Source organism: Tursiops truncatus, chromosome X (assembly GCF_011762595.2).
Source record: "Tursiops truncatus isolate mTurTru1 chromosome X, mTurTru1.mat.Y, whole genome shotgun sequence".
Taxonomy (NCBI): domain Eukaryota; kingdom Metazoa; phylum Chordata; class Mammalia; order Artiodactyla; family Delphinidae; genus Tursiops; species Tursiops truncatus.
In genome coordinates, this window is record NC_047055.1 from 38,347,509 (window position 1) to 38,362,760 (window position 15,252).

At 35.3% G+C, this 15,252-nt stretch overlaps 1 protein-coding gene across 1 annotated transcript in view; it reads left to right on the plus strand.

Annotated features, from left to right (window-relative positions):
* Window positions 1-15,252, plus strand: part of LOC101316180 (nuclear pore glycoprotein p62) — a 69,351-nt gene that overhangs the window by 33,618 nt on the left and 20,481 nt on the right. The window contains exons 6-10 of the mRNA XM_073798879.1: window positions 2,104-2,263; window positions 9,105-9,255; window positions 9,513-9,562; window positions 9,707-9,841; window positions 11,532-11,643. Coding sequence (XP_073654980.1) covers window positions 2,104-2,263; window positions 9,105-9,255; window positions 9,513-9,562; window positions 9,707-9,841; window positions 11,532-11,643 — 608 coding nt within the window. The remainder of the gene's footprint in view (window positions 1-2,103; window positions 2,264-9,104; window positions 9,256-9,512; window positions 9,563-9,706; window positions 9,842-11,531; window positions 11,644-15,252) is intronic.

The window sequence follows — 15,252 nt, forward strand, 5'->3', positions numbered from 1 at the left end:
ACAACAAGGACTTGTTTTTTTCTTAATTGTTTTTCTGGGGTTTTTTGCCTTGAATATAGTAGTTACACAATGTTAGAATGAATTAATCAATAAAGGGGGGGTCTTGATAATGTCATTAATTTTCAGCATTTCTGGGGAGGGAATTCTTTTCAAATAAGGCTTTTTATTCTCAGATGAAGAGCATGGTGACCACATGGCTATAAAGAATGGAACGTGGGATCCAATCTTTAACCTCTCCAGTGTCCTGAGTGATAGTGACCCCGGGGATCCTTTGTGACTGGGCATGGTCTTCTCTTGTGGTGCTCATTCCACTTTCACAAAAGCTAACCAAAAGAATGGGGGAATTATTGTAAGGATCCTTGTGGCCAAAAGGGAAATGAAATCTTATGGAAATCTAATACAGGTATTATCGTGGCAATGAACTTCAAGGAATGTGGAATTTAGAAGTTGTTCTAAAGTCAGCTTTAGGGACCTCCTGGATCTAATATTGCATAAACATAATTCAGCTATTTTCCTTTTGCCTGTTTTTTTCTTTTTTTAACTTCCTTTTGGTTTCTTTACCTCTTTTTCTGCTTTATATTCTTAATTTTGACTTGCTCATGACTCTTTAATTCTACTTTATGTTTTTCCTCTGTCAGTCCTTTCAGCTCCCTTTGCCTGTTGTCTGATTCTTTCTACATACTTGGAAATATTTCCAAATTTCTGCTTAGAGTCTGATTCTTTCCATATTTCTGGAAATATTTCCGTATCTTTACCTACTGTCTGATTCTTTCCACAGTTCTAAATGTTCGAAAATTAGATCTGACCTACCTTATCCCTGTTTGGCTAGAGCTTTTTGTGTCAGACCCTCTTATAGGCTGCCAGTAGCATATGGGATGGCTTCCTATACTTCAGATGCCCACCCTTGTCAACTGTGAACTAGGATCAAAGGACAGAGTTACTGAAATAAAGAATGGGTGTCTGAGCCTGATCCCTCAGCAGGAACAGAGTAGGCCAGTTTCCCTAAGAATAGGCAGTGCATGTTGGCAGTCACCATGATATATGTATTTATCTAGGGTGGCAGTTAACCTGAAAGTATTGTTAATTGGGAAAACAAGGCTAACGTAAAACAAACAAATAATTGTATACATGTTATAATATATTTTTATAACAAATTTCTTGTTACAGAAGCAGCATTTATTAATTATAAGAACATTTGAAAATACAGAGAACCAAAAAGAAGAAAACACTTCCAGTCTCCACCAGCCACAATTTTCTGTGCATTGTTTGTTAAGTGCTCACTGTGTAAGGAAGAACCAAAAGTGCTATAGGAGTTCAGAAAACCAAGAGATAACCATGAGTAGAAGAGAAGTGGACAGTAAACATGGTGAAGGAAGAATCTGAGCTCGGCCATGATGTGAACTGAGAATTTCATGTACAGAGACAGGGCATTTTAGTAAGGGTGTAATAGAAAAGACACATAGAAGAGAGGTCTGGGCTGTAGACAAAACTTTGAGAGGCTTTTAACTATAATACTGGCTAAGATGTATGCCTACTATGGGCTATGGTGTAGAGAAACAGGCAGTCTCCCCTATTGATAGGAATGTAAATTGGCAAAGTCTTTTTGGTAGGGGAATTGGAAAGTTATATTACAATTTAGAGCATGCTGACCCTTTGATCTAGCAATTTCATTTCTAGAAATTAATTACACAGATATATTCACATAAGTATGCAAAGTTATAGATGTACAGAGATTTTGTGTAAGATTGCAATTATTCTTTCCTTGCAAGTTTAGCAGAACTTACCGGTGAGGTCATCTGGGTCTGGAGTTTTCTTTATGGGAAGAGTTTTGAGGATTGATTCAATTTCTTTAATGGTTATGGGTCTGGTTAGGTTATAAAATGTATTTTTCTATACATTTATCCAGGATTTTAAGTTGTTAGCAGGAAGCTTAATCCAAATACCTGGCCTGCCATATATTATAGCAACATTGAGTTAAAATCATACAACTTGGAGTTCAAATTCACATTAAAAAATACTTCTATAGTTTTTCATCCTGAATAATCAGGGACTGAATTTAAAAATTCCTTACTTATTACTAACATTATACACTTTATTTTCCAGCTACAACGTCAACCATCACCACTACCACGGTCACCACCACCAGCACCAGCACCAGCACCACCAGTAGCTTTACCATGAATCTAAAACCACTGACATCAACTGGCATGAATAACACTGTTCCATTCGGCATGATTCCTAAACCTTTTACTTTGACCATTAGGTAAGCCTATTTGAAAATTCGTGTGAGTCTCATTTTCTTTGTCATATAGAAGGCATAGTTTGCTTGTACATCTTTAGAATAGTGTTTGAGTGTTAGGTAAATGACTCAGAGTCAAGGAGCAGTTAGGGAAAGAATTTCTGTTGCTTAGGAAGTTGAACAACGAAAAGGATACCATTGTCTTCTGAATACCATTATAATACAATTATTACTATTGCTAATAATAGATAACATTTATTGTGCAATTACTATATGTTTAGAAATATTACAGTGCTTTACAGCATCATACCATTTAATCCTCACAATAACCTTATGAGGTAGGTACTATTTTTGTTCTCATTTTATAGATGAGTAGACTGGAGCACATAAAGATTTTATAATTCACCTCTGGTCACACACTTGGTAATGGTTGAGCCAGGATTAAAATTCAGGTAGTCAAGCTCTAGAGCCTGTATTCTTACAATTTATGCCATGTTCATCTCTAAGTATTTGGGTTTTTTTTTTACAACTTTATTGGAGTATAATTGCTTTGCAGTGTTGTGTTAGTTTCTGCTGTACAACAAAGTGAATCAGCTATATATATACATATATCCCCATATCCCCTCCCTCTTGAGCCTCCCTCCGACCCTCCCTATCCCACCACTCTAGGTGGTCACAAAGCACCGAGGTGATCTCCCTGTGCTATGCAGCTGCTTCCCACTAGCTATTTATTTTACATTTGGTAGTGTATATATGTCCATGCCACTCTCTCACTTCGTCCCAGCTTACCCTTCCCCCACTGTGTCCTCAAGTCCGTTCTGTACATCTGCATTTAATTAAACTTTTTATTTTGAGTTAACTGTAGATTCACATTTACTTCTAAGAAATAATACAAAAAATTCTGTGTGTACTTAACCTAGTTTTCCCCAATAATAATATCTTGCGATACTATAGTACAATATCACATTCAGGATACTGACATTGATATAATCAAAATATAGAACAATTCCATCACAACAAGGATCCCTCCTGTTGCCCTTTTATATCCACACTCGCTACCCTCTTCTCCTTTCCCTGAACCTGGGCAACAAGTGCTCTGTTCTCCATTTCTATGACCTTGACATTTAAAGAAATGTCATACAAATGGAATCATACAGCGTGTGACCTTTGGGAACTGTTTTTCCCACTAAGCATAATTCCTTGAGATAAAGTTGTCATGTGCATCAATAGTTTGTTCTTTTTTATTTCTGAGTAGTATTCCATGGTATTATAGATGTGCCATCATTTGTTTAACCATTCACCCATTGATGGACGTCTAGGTTGTTTCCAGTTGGAGACTATTATGAATAAAGCTGCTATGAACATTTATGTACAGGTTTTTGGTGAACCTAAGTCTCATTTCTCTGGGATAAATGCCCAGGTGTACAGTTGCTGGGTGACATGGTAGTTGCAAGTTTATTTTTTTAGGAAACCGCTGTAAATCTTTTCCAGAGTGGCTGTACCATTTTACCTGCCCAGCAGCAATGTATGAGAGATCCACCTTGTCCACACTGTTGCCAGGATTTGGTGTTGTCACTATTTTTTACTTTAGCCCTTCTAATAGATATGAAGTGGTATCTCACTGTGGTTTTAATTTGCATTCCCCTGATGACTAATGACGTTGAACATCTTTTCATGTGTTAATCTGCCATCTGCATGTTTTCACTTGTGAAGTGTCTTTTCATATCTTTTGTCCATTTTCTACTTGAATTTGTTTTTTGACTGAGTTTTGAGAGTTTTATGTATTCTAGATACCTGCCTTTTGTCAGATATGTGGTTTACAAACATTTTTTCTAACTCTGTAATTTGTCTTTTCATCTTTTAAAGAGTATTTCACCAAACAAAACTTAATTGATGAGGTCTGATTTATCAATTTTTCCTTTAATGAATTGTGCTTTTAGTGTCAAGTTTAAGAACTCTTTGCTTAACCCTAGGTCCCAAAGATTTTCTCCTAATTTTTTTCTAAAAGTTTTATAGTTTTACATTTTATATTTAAGGTTGTGATCTCTTCTGAGTTAATTTTTATATAAGGTGTGTGTTTTAGATTGAGATTCTTTTTTTTTGGGTGGGGGGTCTATGGATGTCCAGTTTTTTCAGCATCATTTGTTGAAAGGCTATTTTCTTCCATCGTATGGCTCTTTCACCTTTGTCAAAAATCAATTGGACGTATTTGTGTCAAATGCTTTTTCTGCCTCAATTGATAGGATCTTTTAAGATTTTTGTTCTTTAGCTTCATGATATGGTGAAATATAGTCAATGATTTTCAAATGTTGAACCATCCTTGCATATGTGGAATAGATCCCACTTGGTCATGATGTATAATTTTTTAATACATTTTTGGATTCAGTTTACTAGTATTTTGTTTGTGGGCTTTCATATCCAAGTTCATGAGAGATATTGGTCCGTAGTTTTGTTTTCTTTCTTTTTTAAATTCTGTCCTTGGTTTTGATATCTGAATGTTACTAGCCTTATAAGATGATCTGGGAAGTATTCCCTTCTCTTCTATTTTATAGAAGAAATTTTGTAAAATTTGTGTTAATTCACTAAAAGTTTGGCAGAATTCTCCAGTGAAACCCCTTTTTAAGGAGCTTTTAAATTATAAATCAATTTCTTTAGTGGTTCTAGGACTATTCAGGTTATGTTTCATCTTCCATGAGTTTTAGTAGTATGTGGTTTTCAAGGAATTGGTTTGTTTCTTCTAAATTGTGGAATTTATGAGTGTAAAGTTGTACATATTTCCTTTTTGTCCTTTTAATAGCTATAGGCATACTCCCCTATTTCATTTCTGATATTGGTGATTTGTAGCTTTCTTTTATCAATTTTATTCATCTTTTCCCAAAGGAGTAGCTTTTATTTCATTGATTATTCTCTATTATTTTCATTTTCAATTTCATTGATGTCTACTCTTTATGAATTTTTGCCTTCTGATTGCATTGGTTTTATTTTGCTCTTTTTTCTTGAGGTATGAACTTAGATTATTGATTTGAGACATTTCCCCTTTTGTAATGTAAAGCATTTAGTGCTATAAATATCCTTCTTAGCACTGTGTTAGCTTTGTACTACATCTTCTATAATGTTGTATTTTCATTTTCATCCAATTCTATGTACTTAAAAAATTTCCCTTGTGAATTCCTCTTTGACTCATAGATTATTTAGAAGTGTGTTAATATCCAAGTGTTTGGATATTTTCTTGTTTTTTATTTTTATATTGATTTCTAATTTGAGTCCATTATGATTGGAGAGCATGCTCTGTATGATTTCAGTTCTGATATATTTGTTCAGATTTGTTTTACGAGCGGGGATATGGTCTTTCTTGGTCAGTGTTCCATGAGCACCTAAAAATTGTTTTCTGCTCTTGGGTAGAGTGTTCTATATATGTCAATTAGATTCTGTTGCTTCACTGTATTTTCAGATCTGTATCCTTGCTGCTCTAGTGCTTCTTTTCAGTTGTGGAAAGTGGCTTTTTGAATTTCCCAACTGTAATTGTGGATTTGACTATTTTTCTCTTTAGCCCTATCAGTTTTGCTTCATGTATTTTGGGGTCCTGCTGTTTGGTTGGTACATATTCAGGATCATTAGCTTTCCTGGTGCTTTAATTCCTTTATTACTATGTAATGTTCCTCTTTGACTCTGGTAATTTTCTTTGCTCTCAAATCAACTTTATCTGATATTAATATAGCCATTTATTTTTAACAATTAATCTTGCATGTATATCTTTTTCCATCCTTTTACTTTCAACATGTGTTCTTGTATTTGAAGTGAGTTTCTTATAGACAGCATATTGATGGATCATAATTTTTATCCATTCTGCCAATCTCTCTCTGTTAGTTGGTATATTTAGCACATCTACATTTAAGGTAATTATTGATGTGTTAGGGCTTAAGTCTGCCATTTTATTATTTTGTTGTTGTTGTTTTTTGTTACCTCTGTTTTTTGTTTTCTGTTTCTCTTTTTTTAAACTTCCTGTGGGTTATTCAGACATTTTTTAGGTTTCCGGCTTGTTCTGTTTATAGTGCTTCTGAGTATATTGCTTTGTATAGTTTTCTTACTGAGTGCTCTAGGTGTTGCAATATACATATGTAACTTACAACCATCTAGCTATAATGACGTTTTACCACTTTGGGTAAAGTGTAGAAACCTTACTTCCGTTTAGTTCCCTTTATGCTTCTTACCTTTTAAGTATAGTCGTCTCAGGTATTTCCTCTATGTACTTTGAACACCACATTCCATGGTGTTATACTTTTTTGCTTCAACCATCAAATATGATTTACAAAACTCACGAGGGGTAGAATAGCCTATTATATTTACCCTTTTCCAACCATTTAGCTGTTCTTCTTTCCTTTATGAAATTCCATGCCTTCTTCTGTTTTCAGTTCCTTTCTATTTCGCCAATATTCAAGGGTAGTTTCGACAGCAACAAATTCTCTTTAGTTTGCTTTGCATAAAAATATCTTTATATTCCCTTCATTTCTCAAGGACATTTTCACCAGATATAGCAGTTGTGGTCAACAGTTTTTTTCTTCAGTACTTGAAAAATGTTGTGACACTTGCTTCTAGCCTCTATGGTTTAAGATGAGAAATCTCCTGTCATTCAAATTAGGGTTGCATTTTAAGTAATGTGTTGTTTCTCTCTGGCTGCTTTCAAGATTTTTTTCTTTATTTTTAGTTTTCAGAAATTTAAGTATTATATGTCTTAGTATAGATTTCTTTGAATTATTCTCTTTGGGATTTGCTCAGCTTCTTAAGTCTTTAGGTTTATATCTTTTGACAACTTTGGGAATTTTTCAACCTTTATTTTTCAGAATACTTTTTAAATCTCATTCTGTCTTTTTTTGTCTTTGTATAATTCTCTGATGATAAGTATGTTACCTCTTATTACCATCCTCCAGTTCCTTGACATTTTTTTCATTTTTTGTCTCTATTCTCTCTCTGCTGTTCTGTAAGATCTATTAATTTATCCTCAAGTTCACTGATTCTATTCTCTGTCCTCTCTACTCTAGTATCAAACCCTTCAAGTGAGCATTTATTTCAGTTATTTTTCTCTTCTTTAATTTCCATCTGATTGTTTTTCATAACTTCTATTTCTTTGCTGAGGTTTTCTTTTTTTTCATTTGTTTCCCCAGACTTCATAATTGCTTGTTGGAACATTTTTTTGATGGTTGCTTTAAAATTCTTTTCAGATAATTCCAACATCAGATACCTCTCAATGTTGGGATCTCTAGGTTGTTTTCTTCTCTTTTGAGTTGTCATTTTCCTGGTTCTTGATATGATGGGTAATTTTCGATTGTATCCTGTACATTTTATCTATTATGTTAGGAGATCTTGGTCCTATTTAAATCTTTGTTAATTAGGGAATCCTTTTGTTAAGGTGTAGTGCAAAAGTTGGGTACGTTTGTATGTTCAGCTTCCCACTGGACCCTGCCCACACCACCTCAGCCAAAGTGGTGCAGTGACTCACACTGCCTCAGTGCAGATGAAAGGTGTGGAAGTTCAGTTCCCCCTCCGCCCTGCTGACTCATTCCCCATGAAAGTGGGGGCATTGCATCGTACTACTTCATTGCCTCTAGTGGGGTTATAAGCTCAACTCCCATCTGGGCCCCAGGGCTCCCAGAACAAGAGGAAGCGGGGGACTAACTCATATTGCTTAGTTGCTGCAGAATTTCAGCTTCCTATTGGGCCCCACTGACACAGGCGGAGGGGGGAAGCAAGATGTCAACTACTCTGCCTCATATCACTTCATTCAGCCTCATTGATGGTGGGTTGGTATGGAAGCTTAGCTCACTACTGGGTCCCACTGACATAGGCTCTGGGAGACGGGGGACAAGAGTGCTGACTGAGGCTCTGGGAGAAGGGGCACAGAGTGCTGGCCCTGCTTTGCCCTGCCTCAGTCAGTCTTAATTTTTCCAGTGGATATAGAGGTTAAGCTTTCCACTTAGCCTTGCTGACATAGGGGTGGTGGGAGGTGGAGTCCTTATTAGCCCGAGTTGCATTACCTTGTTCAGTCTTAATGATGCCAGGTGGGTATACAGGTTCAGGTCTCCATTGGCCGCCACTGACACTGAAGACAAGGGGTGACGCCTCATGGTAACTAACACTGTCTCACTCTGCCTTATTAAGTCTTGTTGCTGCTGGGTGGGGATTTAGGTTCAGCTTATCATTGGACCTCGCCAACAATGCCCTGGTGGGGTAATTGGAACACTGCCTGCCTCTGCTGGGCTGGGAATTGATGATCAGCTCTCCACCCAGCCCTCCCGACACTGCCCCAGCAGGGAATCAGAGCATTGCCTGGTTCCGCCAGTCCCTTGATGGAAAATAAGGTATCTGTTCAGCCTATTTGATACCACCTGGTAGGGGAATCAGAGTTCCCCTTAATTCTGCCCAGTGGAGGGTGGAAGATCAGCTGCCTACTGTGCCATGGATACTGCTTAGATGGGGAGTGGATCACTTTGACTAAGAGCTGAGGGGAGAGGGAATCCCATCTCTTTGGCCGCATAAATGCAGAATGGAGCTTACGTCATGCTGAGTTGAGGGAGAAGGAAGGGAGCAGTTTGTGGCACAGACTTTAGCTGTTCTTACTGAAATTTAGTAGATATCTTAATAAATTGTTATTTGCTGTATTCCATTAAGATAATTTCCAGAGAGTTTGAATGGTTGTTTTTAAAATAATCTTTACCAGTTATGGTGGTTTTGTTGGGGAGCAGGTCTGAGAAACTCCTCATGTGCTGTTTTCTTCTTTAAGTCCTCATATGTTGCACTAAAGTATAAAAGAATCTGATCATACTTTTGAAAGTATGATCATATGATCATACTGTATCCTTTTTTTTAGTGAAATCATAACTCCTGTGATGACATATGGTCAGCTGAGTGGTCTGGTAAACAAATGGAGCCTTGAGTTAGAGGATCAAGAGAAACACTTTCTTCACCAGGTCACCCAGGTCAATGCTTGGGACTATACATTGATTGAGAATGGTGAGACGGTAAGAAGATATTCTCATTAATCTACCTGCATTGTACAAGTACTTTCAGATGAACACAGGAGAATAGACCTGTGTTTAGTGGTTAATTTTTCCTTCCAATATTGGTGATAAACTTAAAAATATTTTCTGTAGGTAATAAGTGCCCTGAATTAGGAACTCTTTCATACTTGAAGTGTATATGAGAAAAAAAATACTACTTTAAAATTACAATGTAAATTCAAATATTTACACTATTGTATTCTTATTTTCCTTTATAGATTATTGCTTTACATGGAGAAGTGCAAAAGGTGAAACAGGATCAGAAAAGGTAGAATCTTAGATTCCCTAGGTTGAAAGATTAAAGATCTATTTCTTTGTCCAGTTGTTTTTCCTTGTTATAGTTTATTGACATTTATTTTGTCACTCCACATTCCTTTCGTCAGCCCTTCTATTGACTTGTTATTTTTTTCAGGCTGGAGGAAGAATTGTATTTTATCCTGTCACAGCAGAAAGAACTAGAAGATCTCTTGACCCCTTTAGAGGAGTCTATAAAGGACGAGAGTGGGTCTGTTGGTCTGCAGCATACAGATGAGGAGCGTGAGAGGATGTAAGCAACTGAATAAAGATTGAGGAATGGGGCAGGACTTAGCTACCAAAAAAGGGAAAAAATGGTATTGAAAGGCAGGGAATAAAATAATTGGTAGAAAAGTGCAAGTTCTGGTAGTTGCCATTTATCACCTTATTTGACTATTATCTTTTCAGACTGCTTGAAAATGAAGTAATCATTCTGGCAATTTTGTTTTATAGCATTTTGTACAATGTTATTAATCTCAAGCTTATACATGACCACTTATATAAAGTTTTTATATTTGTCAAATTTGTTCTTAAATCAGAAATACCAATTTTATATATGTGGTGTCATGATATTGTGGAATATTTATGATCTCCTATTTATACCAACTCTTTTAAACCTAATGTTCCTTCAGTTGCTTCAGTGATAAATCCATTTCCTATTTTAAAGGCAATTAGTTAATCTGGGGGCAAACTGCATGGCTTTTAAACGTTGAATGATTTTGTCAATGTCTTGGGCTGGATATATTTTATTTGTGTGTGATTTAGTCTTCACCTTTGGTCAATATATTGCCAATGTTCCCACAGTAACTCTATCTCTTTGGACCTGAGATTTGTTAATCAGGCCAAATTATAAAATGCTGTTAGGAGAACTTGTATGAATGGCTACATAAACTAGATTGAGGTTAAATCTGACTCATTTTATCAATGGCTTATTAGTGAGTCAAGACTGAGCTTATTTTTTAAAACCTTGCAAGTTAGCTTTTTTGTAGGTGCATTAAATGTGATAAGTACAGCTAATCTGTATGGACCCTAGTTCTGTTTCTGCTTTTGTATTTCAGCCTTTGTGAATATTTCTTTCCTTTGCATTGACTATTCTATGCATTCTGTCATTTTTGGGGGGAAACATAGATTTACATTTTCAGCCATGAGATCCTAACTGTAGGTTGAAGAAATAATTGAAACATTAGGTTCTTTCCAATTGCTTTTAGGTAGTCAGATTTACATTGTGTTGGAATCTTTACTAGAATCTTCAACAATCTAGGCAACCAATTACCTATAAGTACTTTGGGACAGAAAAGCAGTAGATGGTTATCAATAAATCTAATTGAATTATTTAATATTTATAGACGTTAAGATTGAAAAATCCTCTGGTCACTTTAATTCTTATAAACATATTCATTGACTAGGTTAAGAGTGTGTGTGTGTGTGTGTGTGTGTGTGTGTGTGTGTGTGCATGCACAAATAGTTGGTGTGGAAATCTTGAGAATTTAGTCAACTAATCAATTTGTTGTGAACTTAGCAGATTTATCTGCCTTTGATTATTGTGAATCTCATTTCTTAAAATATCTTTCGTTGGATGATGGAGGATATTTGTATAAGTTTTTACTTTGAAAATTTATGTATTCAAAATTGTTGAAGACATCTCAGCATTTACTAAATATTGCCAAACACCAAATAACTTCTCACATATCTAAGTGACCTATGGGTTTATTCTGATACCTAAAAAGAGAGTAAATAGGTGACTGTAAAAATGACAAGATGGATAAAAGCCTTCACCTATGGAGTCTTTTTAGAATATGGTCATGAATGCTGCATCCATTAAAATGAGAAGGTAGGGGAACTGGGGCAAATCCAGTTGGTGGTATCATTCTTTGTATGTCAGTAACAGTACATAATGGAGAAAACATTTCTGGTTAATCCCTTTATTTTACCTACCTTTTCAGTTACCAGTTAGCAGAAGATGTATATGCTCGGCTGAAACGAACGGCCCAAGATCTCAAGGACATTATTGAGTACCTGAATACATTTGGAAGTCCTGCTGACACTACTGGCCCGGTGTGTTAACTGCTTTATCTATTTAGGCAACCAGAATTTAGTATGAAATTAGCATTCTGTCGTTCCTTTAGCTAGTTACCTTCTCCTGTCCACTGTAGTGCTCCTTACCTGCCTCCAGATATATGAAGCTTTTGGGTGTAGTTAGTGGGGCAGGAAATATTTAGGAGCAGAAAAGGTTGTAAGTTTTTTTGGTTATTCCCAGGAGGGTAAAAAAAATTACTGTTCTCCCAAAATTTTCAGGGTTTTCTCTCTGTTCTTCCTATAAGTATGTCCTTGTTCTTTTTTTTTTTTTTTTTTTTTTTTTTTTTTTGCGGTATGCGGGCCTCTCACTGCTGTGGCCTCTCCTGTTGTGGAGCACAGGCTCCGGACGCGCAGGCTCAGCAGCCATGGCTCACGAGCCCAGCCACTCTGCGGCATGTGGGATCTTCCCGGACCGGGGCACGAACCCGTGTCCCCTGCATCGGCAGGCGGACTCCCAACCACTGCACCACCAGGGAAGCCCTGTCCTTGTTCTTATTTTTCTGTTCACTTACTCGTTAGCTAGTTTATCCTTCCTTTTACATATTAATCTATATATTCATATAACTGTAAGTGTGTATATATACATATATCTGTATGTATATACAAGTTTGAGTCTGTTAGGTATATCCAGGCAATCCTTAACTTATAATTAGGATATATCTCAAAAGTTTGATAAGTCAACTATAAGACTTAAAAATATATTTTTCCATAGATATTTGTTAAGTATGCTTATTAGGTTTCCACCTGCCTTGTGGAATCCTAGTTAACTCATAATGTAAATTTATTGTAACATGAGAAAATACAGCAGAGACTCCAATTAGAGAGTTGAGATTTTTGAGTTAATTTGGAGGTAAGGAAGGACTGGTTTATTTTCGTTTTTCTATACTCTAATTAAAGAGCTTATTTCCTCAACCTTTCCCTATTGTCTTAGCTGCTAAATGGAGTCCTCCCTTTCCCCTCTCCCACCCCATGACAGTGACGGTTAGAGGAATCTCCCCTTGTGGGAGCTTCCATTGTACTTTCTATCAGTTGATTATAATTAGGAGTGGAGCCAGGAGCGGGATAGGCGAGGATGAGTGACCTATCTGTAAGTAGTAATTATTCTTTAGTGAGCTCTTTGTCAATTATACATAGACAGTTCTTTATCTATATACATATTACTAGCTTTTTTAATTAGAAAGAGAGCATGGTATAGTTGAAAAAGCACTAGAATTTTATTCAAGTCACTTAATCTCTCTGGGTCTTAGCTCCTTTTGCAGAATGTCAAGGGTGGACTAAATGATCTTGAAGTCTCCTCCAGCTATAAAAATTATGCCATTCCCTACTTTGCGTGAATCTAAAATTGAATAATTACAAATATAAATTAGTCTGGGATTATACATGCTACCATCTTCCTGGGTTCATGCAGATGCAGGAGTTGACAATATAGGTTTTCTTTTTAGTGAAAGATTAGATCACCATTGTGATTCTAAAATTCAAAATTGTTTTGTTGTCATAGAACTTTGATGCATAGATAAATACATGCATACTTAGACATGAAGCAGAGTTGATGTCTAATCTCTCTGTGTTGAATTAATATAAAATGAGTGTTCTGAACAGAGTAAGTAAAAGGAGACTGTAATCCCATCCTTATCCTTTTTCTCTGCTTAGCCTTGGATTTAGTAGTGGGGAGTAAATGATTTGAGTCTTTTGTTTTTTGTTTTTACTGGCAAGGGTGATTGAGATGTTTAAGATGAGTGAATTAAAGGATAATTGCTTCTTGATAGCAGGACAAAAGAAGCAAGAGATCAGCAACAATTCATCTCTTTTCTCAGATAGCATAAATCATTGGACAGGAAGCAGAGAAAACATTTGTTGAACAATAATATTCTTGTAGATAATTAAGTGTAACCAGATCAACAGAGCTTTGTTATTGTGGACCATACACCAGGGTAGAAAAATACCAAGTATGTTCAACAGTATTCACGATGATGAGACTTACCTGTTTATTTTCACCATTTTTGAGGGGAGATAGGAAAGACCACCTAATTTCTAAAATTTTTATTAAGCAAGTTCATATTATGGTATATGATATTCAGCCTCATATTTTTATAAAAATTCATTGTTCCAACTACAAATTATATTTCTGTTTGTTATATTAAGATACACTGAATTTGCTGTTTTTATTACATACTGTTTAAGTGTGGTAACATTTTCATTTCTTCTTGTTTTCAGTATTGTCCTGGACTTTGCCAGAGTATTTGTCAAAAGTGTTCTAACATTTTTAAAAGGATTAGTATTTTTGTTACAAAGTTAATGCATATGCTTATTCCATGTATTAAGCTCGGGAAATATGGAAATCTGTAAAGAAAAGTAAAACACCTGTGTTACCAGTACTATGCTGATATATTAGTGTATTTCTTCCAAGTATTTTTGCTATGCTGGTAAAAATACTTATTTTCTTTTAAATAGCTTCGGAAACATACCTATATAAAGTTTTGGATTCTGTCTTCATTTAATATTCTTTCATAGTATTTTCCCAAAATTTTAACCATTCTTTGAAAATATGGTTTTAATGACTCTATAACATTTCATTAGAGATGACTTTACCATAATATATTTAATCATTTTTTATAGATGGAGATATTGTTTCAAATTTTTACCACTGTGAAATTAACCTGTAATGACCAGTTGTGTGTTTAGGTTTCATTACTTCCTCTGGATAGATTTCTAGAAGTAGAATATACTGAGTTAAAAGGTACGAATGTTTTAAGACTTTGGTATATATTGCAAAAATTTACATTTTGAAGGGCTGGGTCAATTTATATTACCATAGGCTGTATATGAATGTACCTATTTCCCCCACACACTTGACAACTGAGTATTACCGTTTATTAAAAATTGCTATTTGGAAATCTTGCCACTTGTGACAACATGGATGGACCTTGAGGGCATTATGCAAAGTAAAATAAGTCAGATAGAGAAAGACAAATACTATATGATCTCACTTAAATATGGAATTTGAGAACAAAAACTAAAACTAAACCAAGCTCATAGATACACAGAACAGATTGGTGGTTGCCAGCGGCTGGAGGTAGGTGGTGGGCAAAATGGCTGAAGGGGGTCAAAAAGTACAAACTTCTAGTTATAAAATAAATAAGTCATGGTGGCTATAGTTAATAATAATACTGTATTATATATTTGAAAATTGATAAAAGAATAGATTGGAAAAGTCCTCATCATAAAAAAAAACTTTTTTTGTAACTGTATGGTGGATGTTAACTAGACTTAATGTGGTGATCATTTCACAATATATATGAATATCAAATCATTACTGTATACACCTGAAACTAATATAATGTTACATATGTCAGTTATACCTCAATAAAAAAGTTGATTACCTTTTTTAAAAAGGTAATATTTTAAAAATTATTATATGAAGTTCTTGTCCTGTCAAATGTCTCTTAATGTTCTTTACTTATTTTTGTACTATAGAAGTCAGTGTTTTATTGAATTATAGAAGTTGAATTCTTGACAGTTACAAAATAGATTGAACTAATATATAGATGTAATGAACATTACAAATATAAAATAGCAAAAAAACCCATG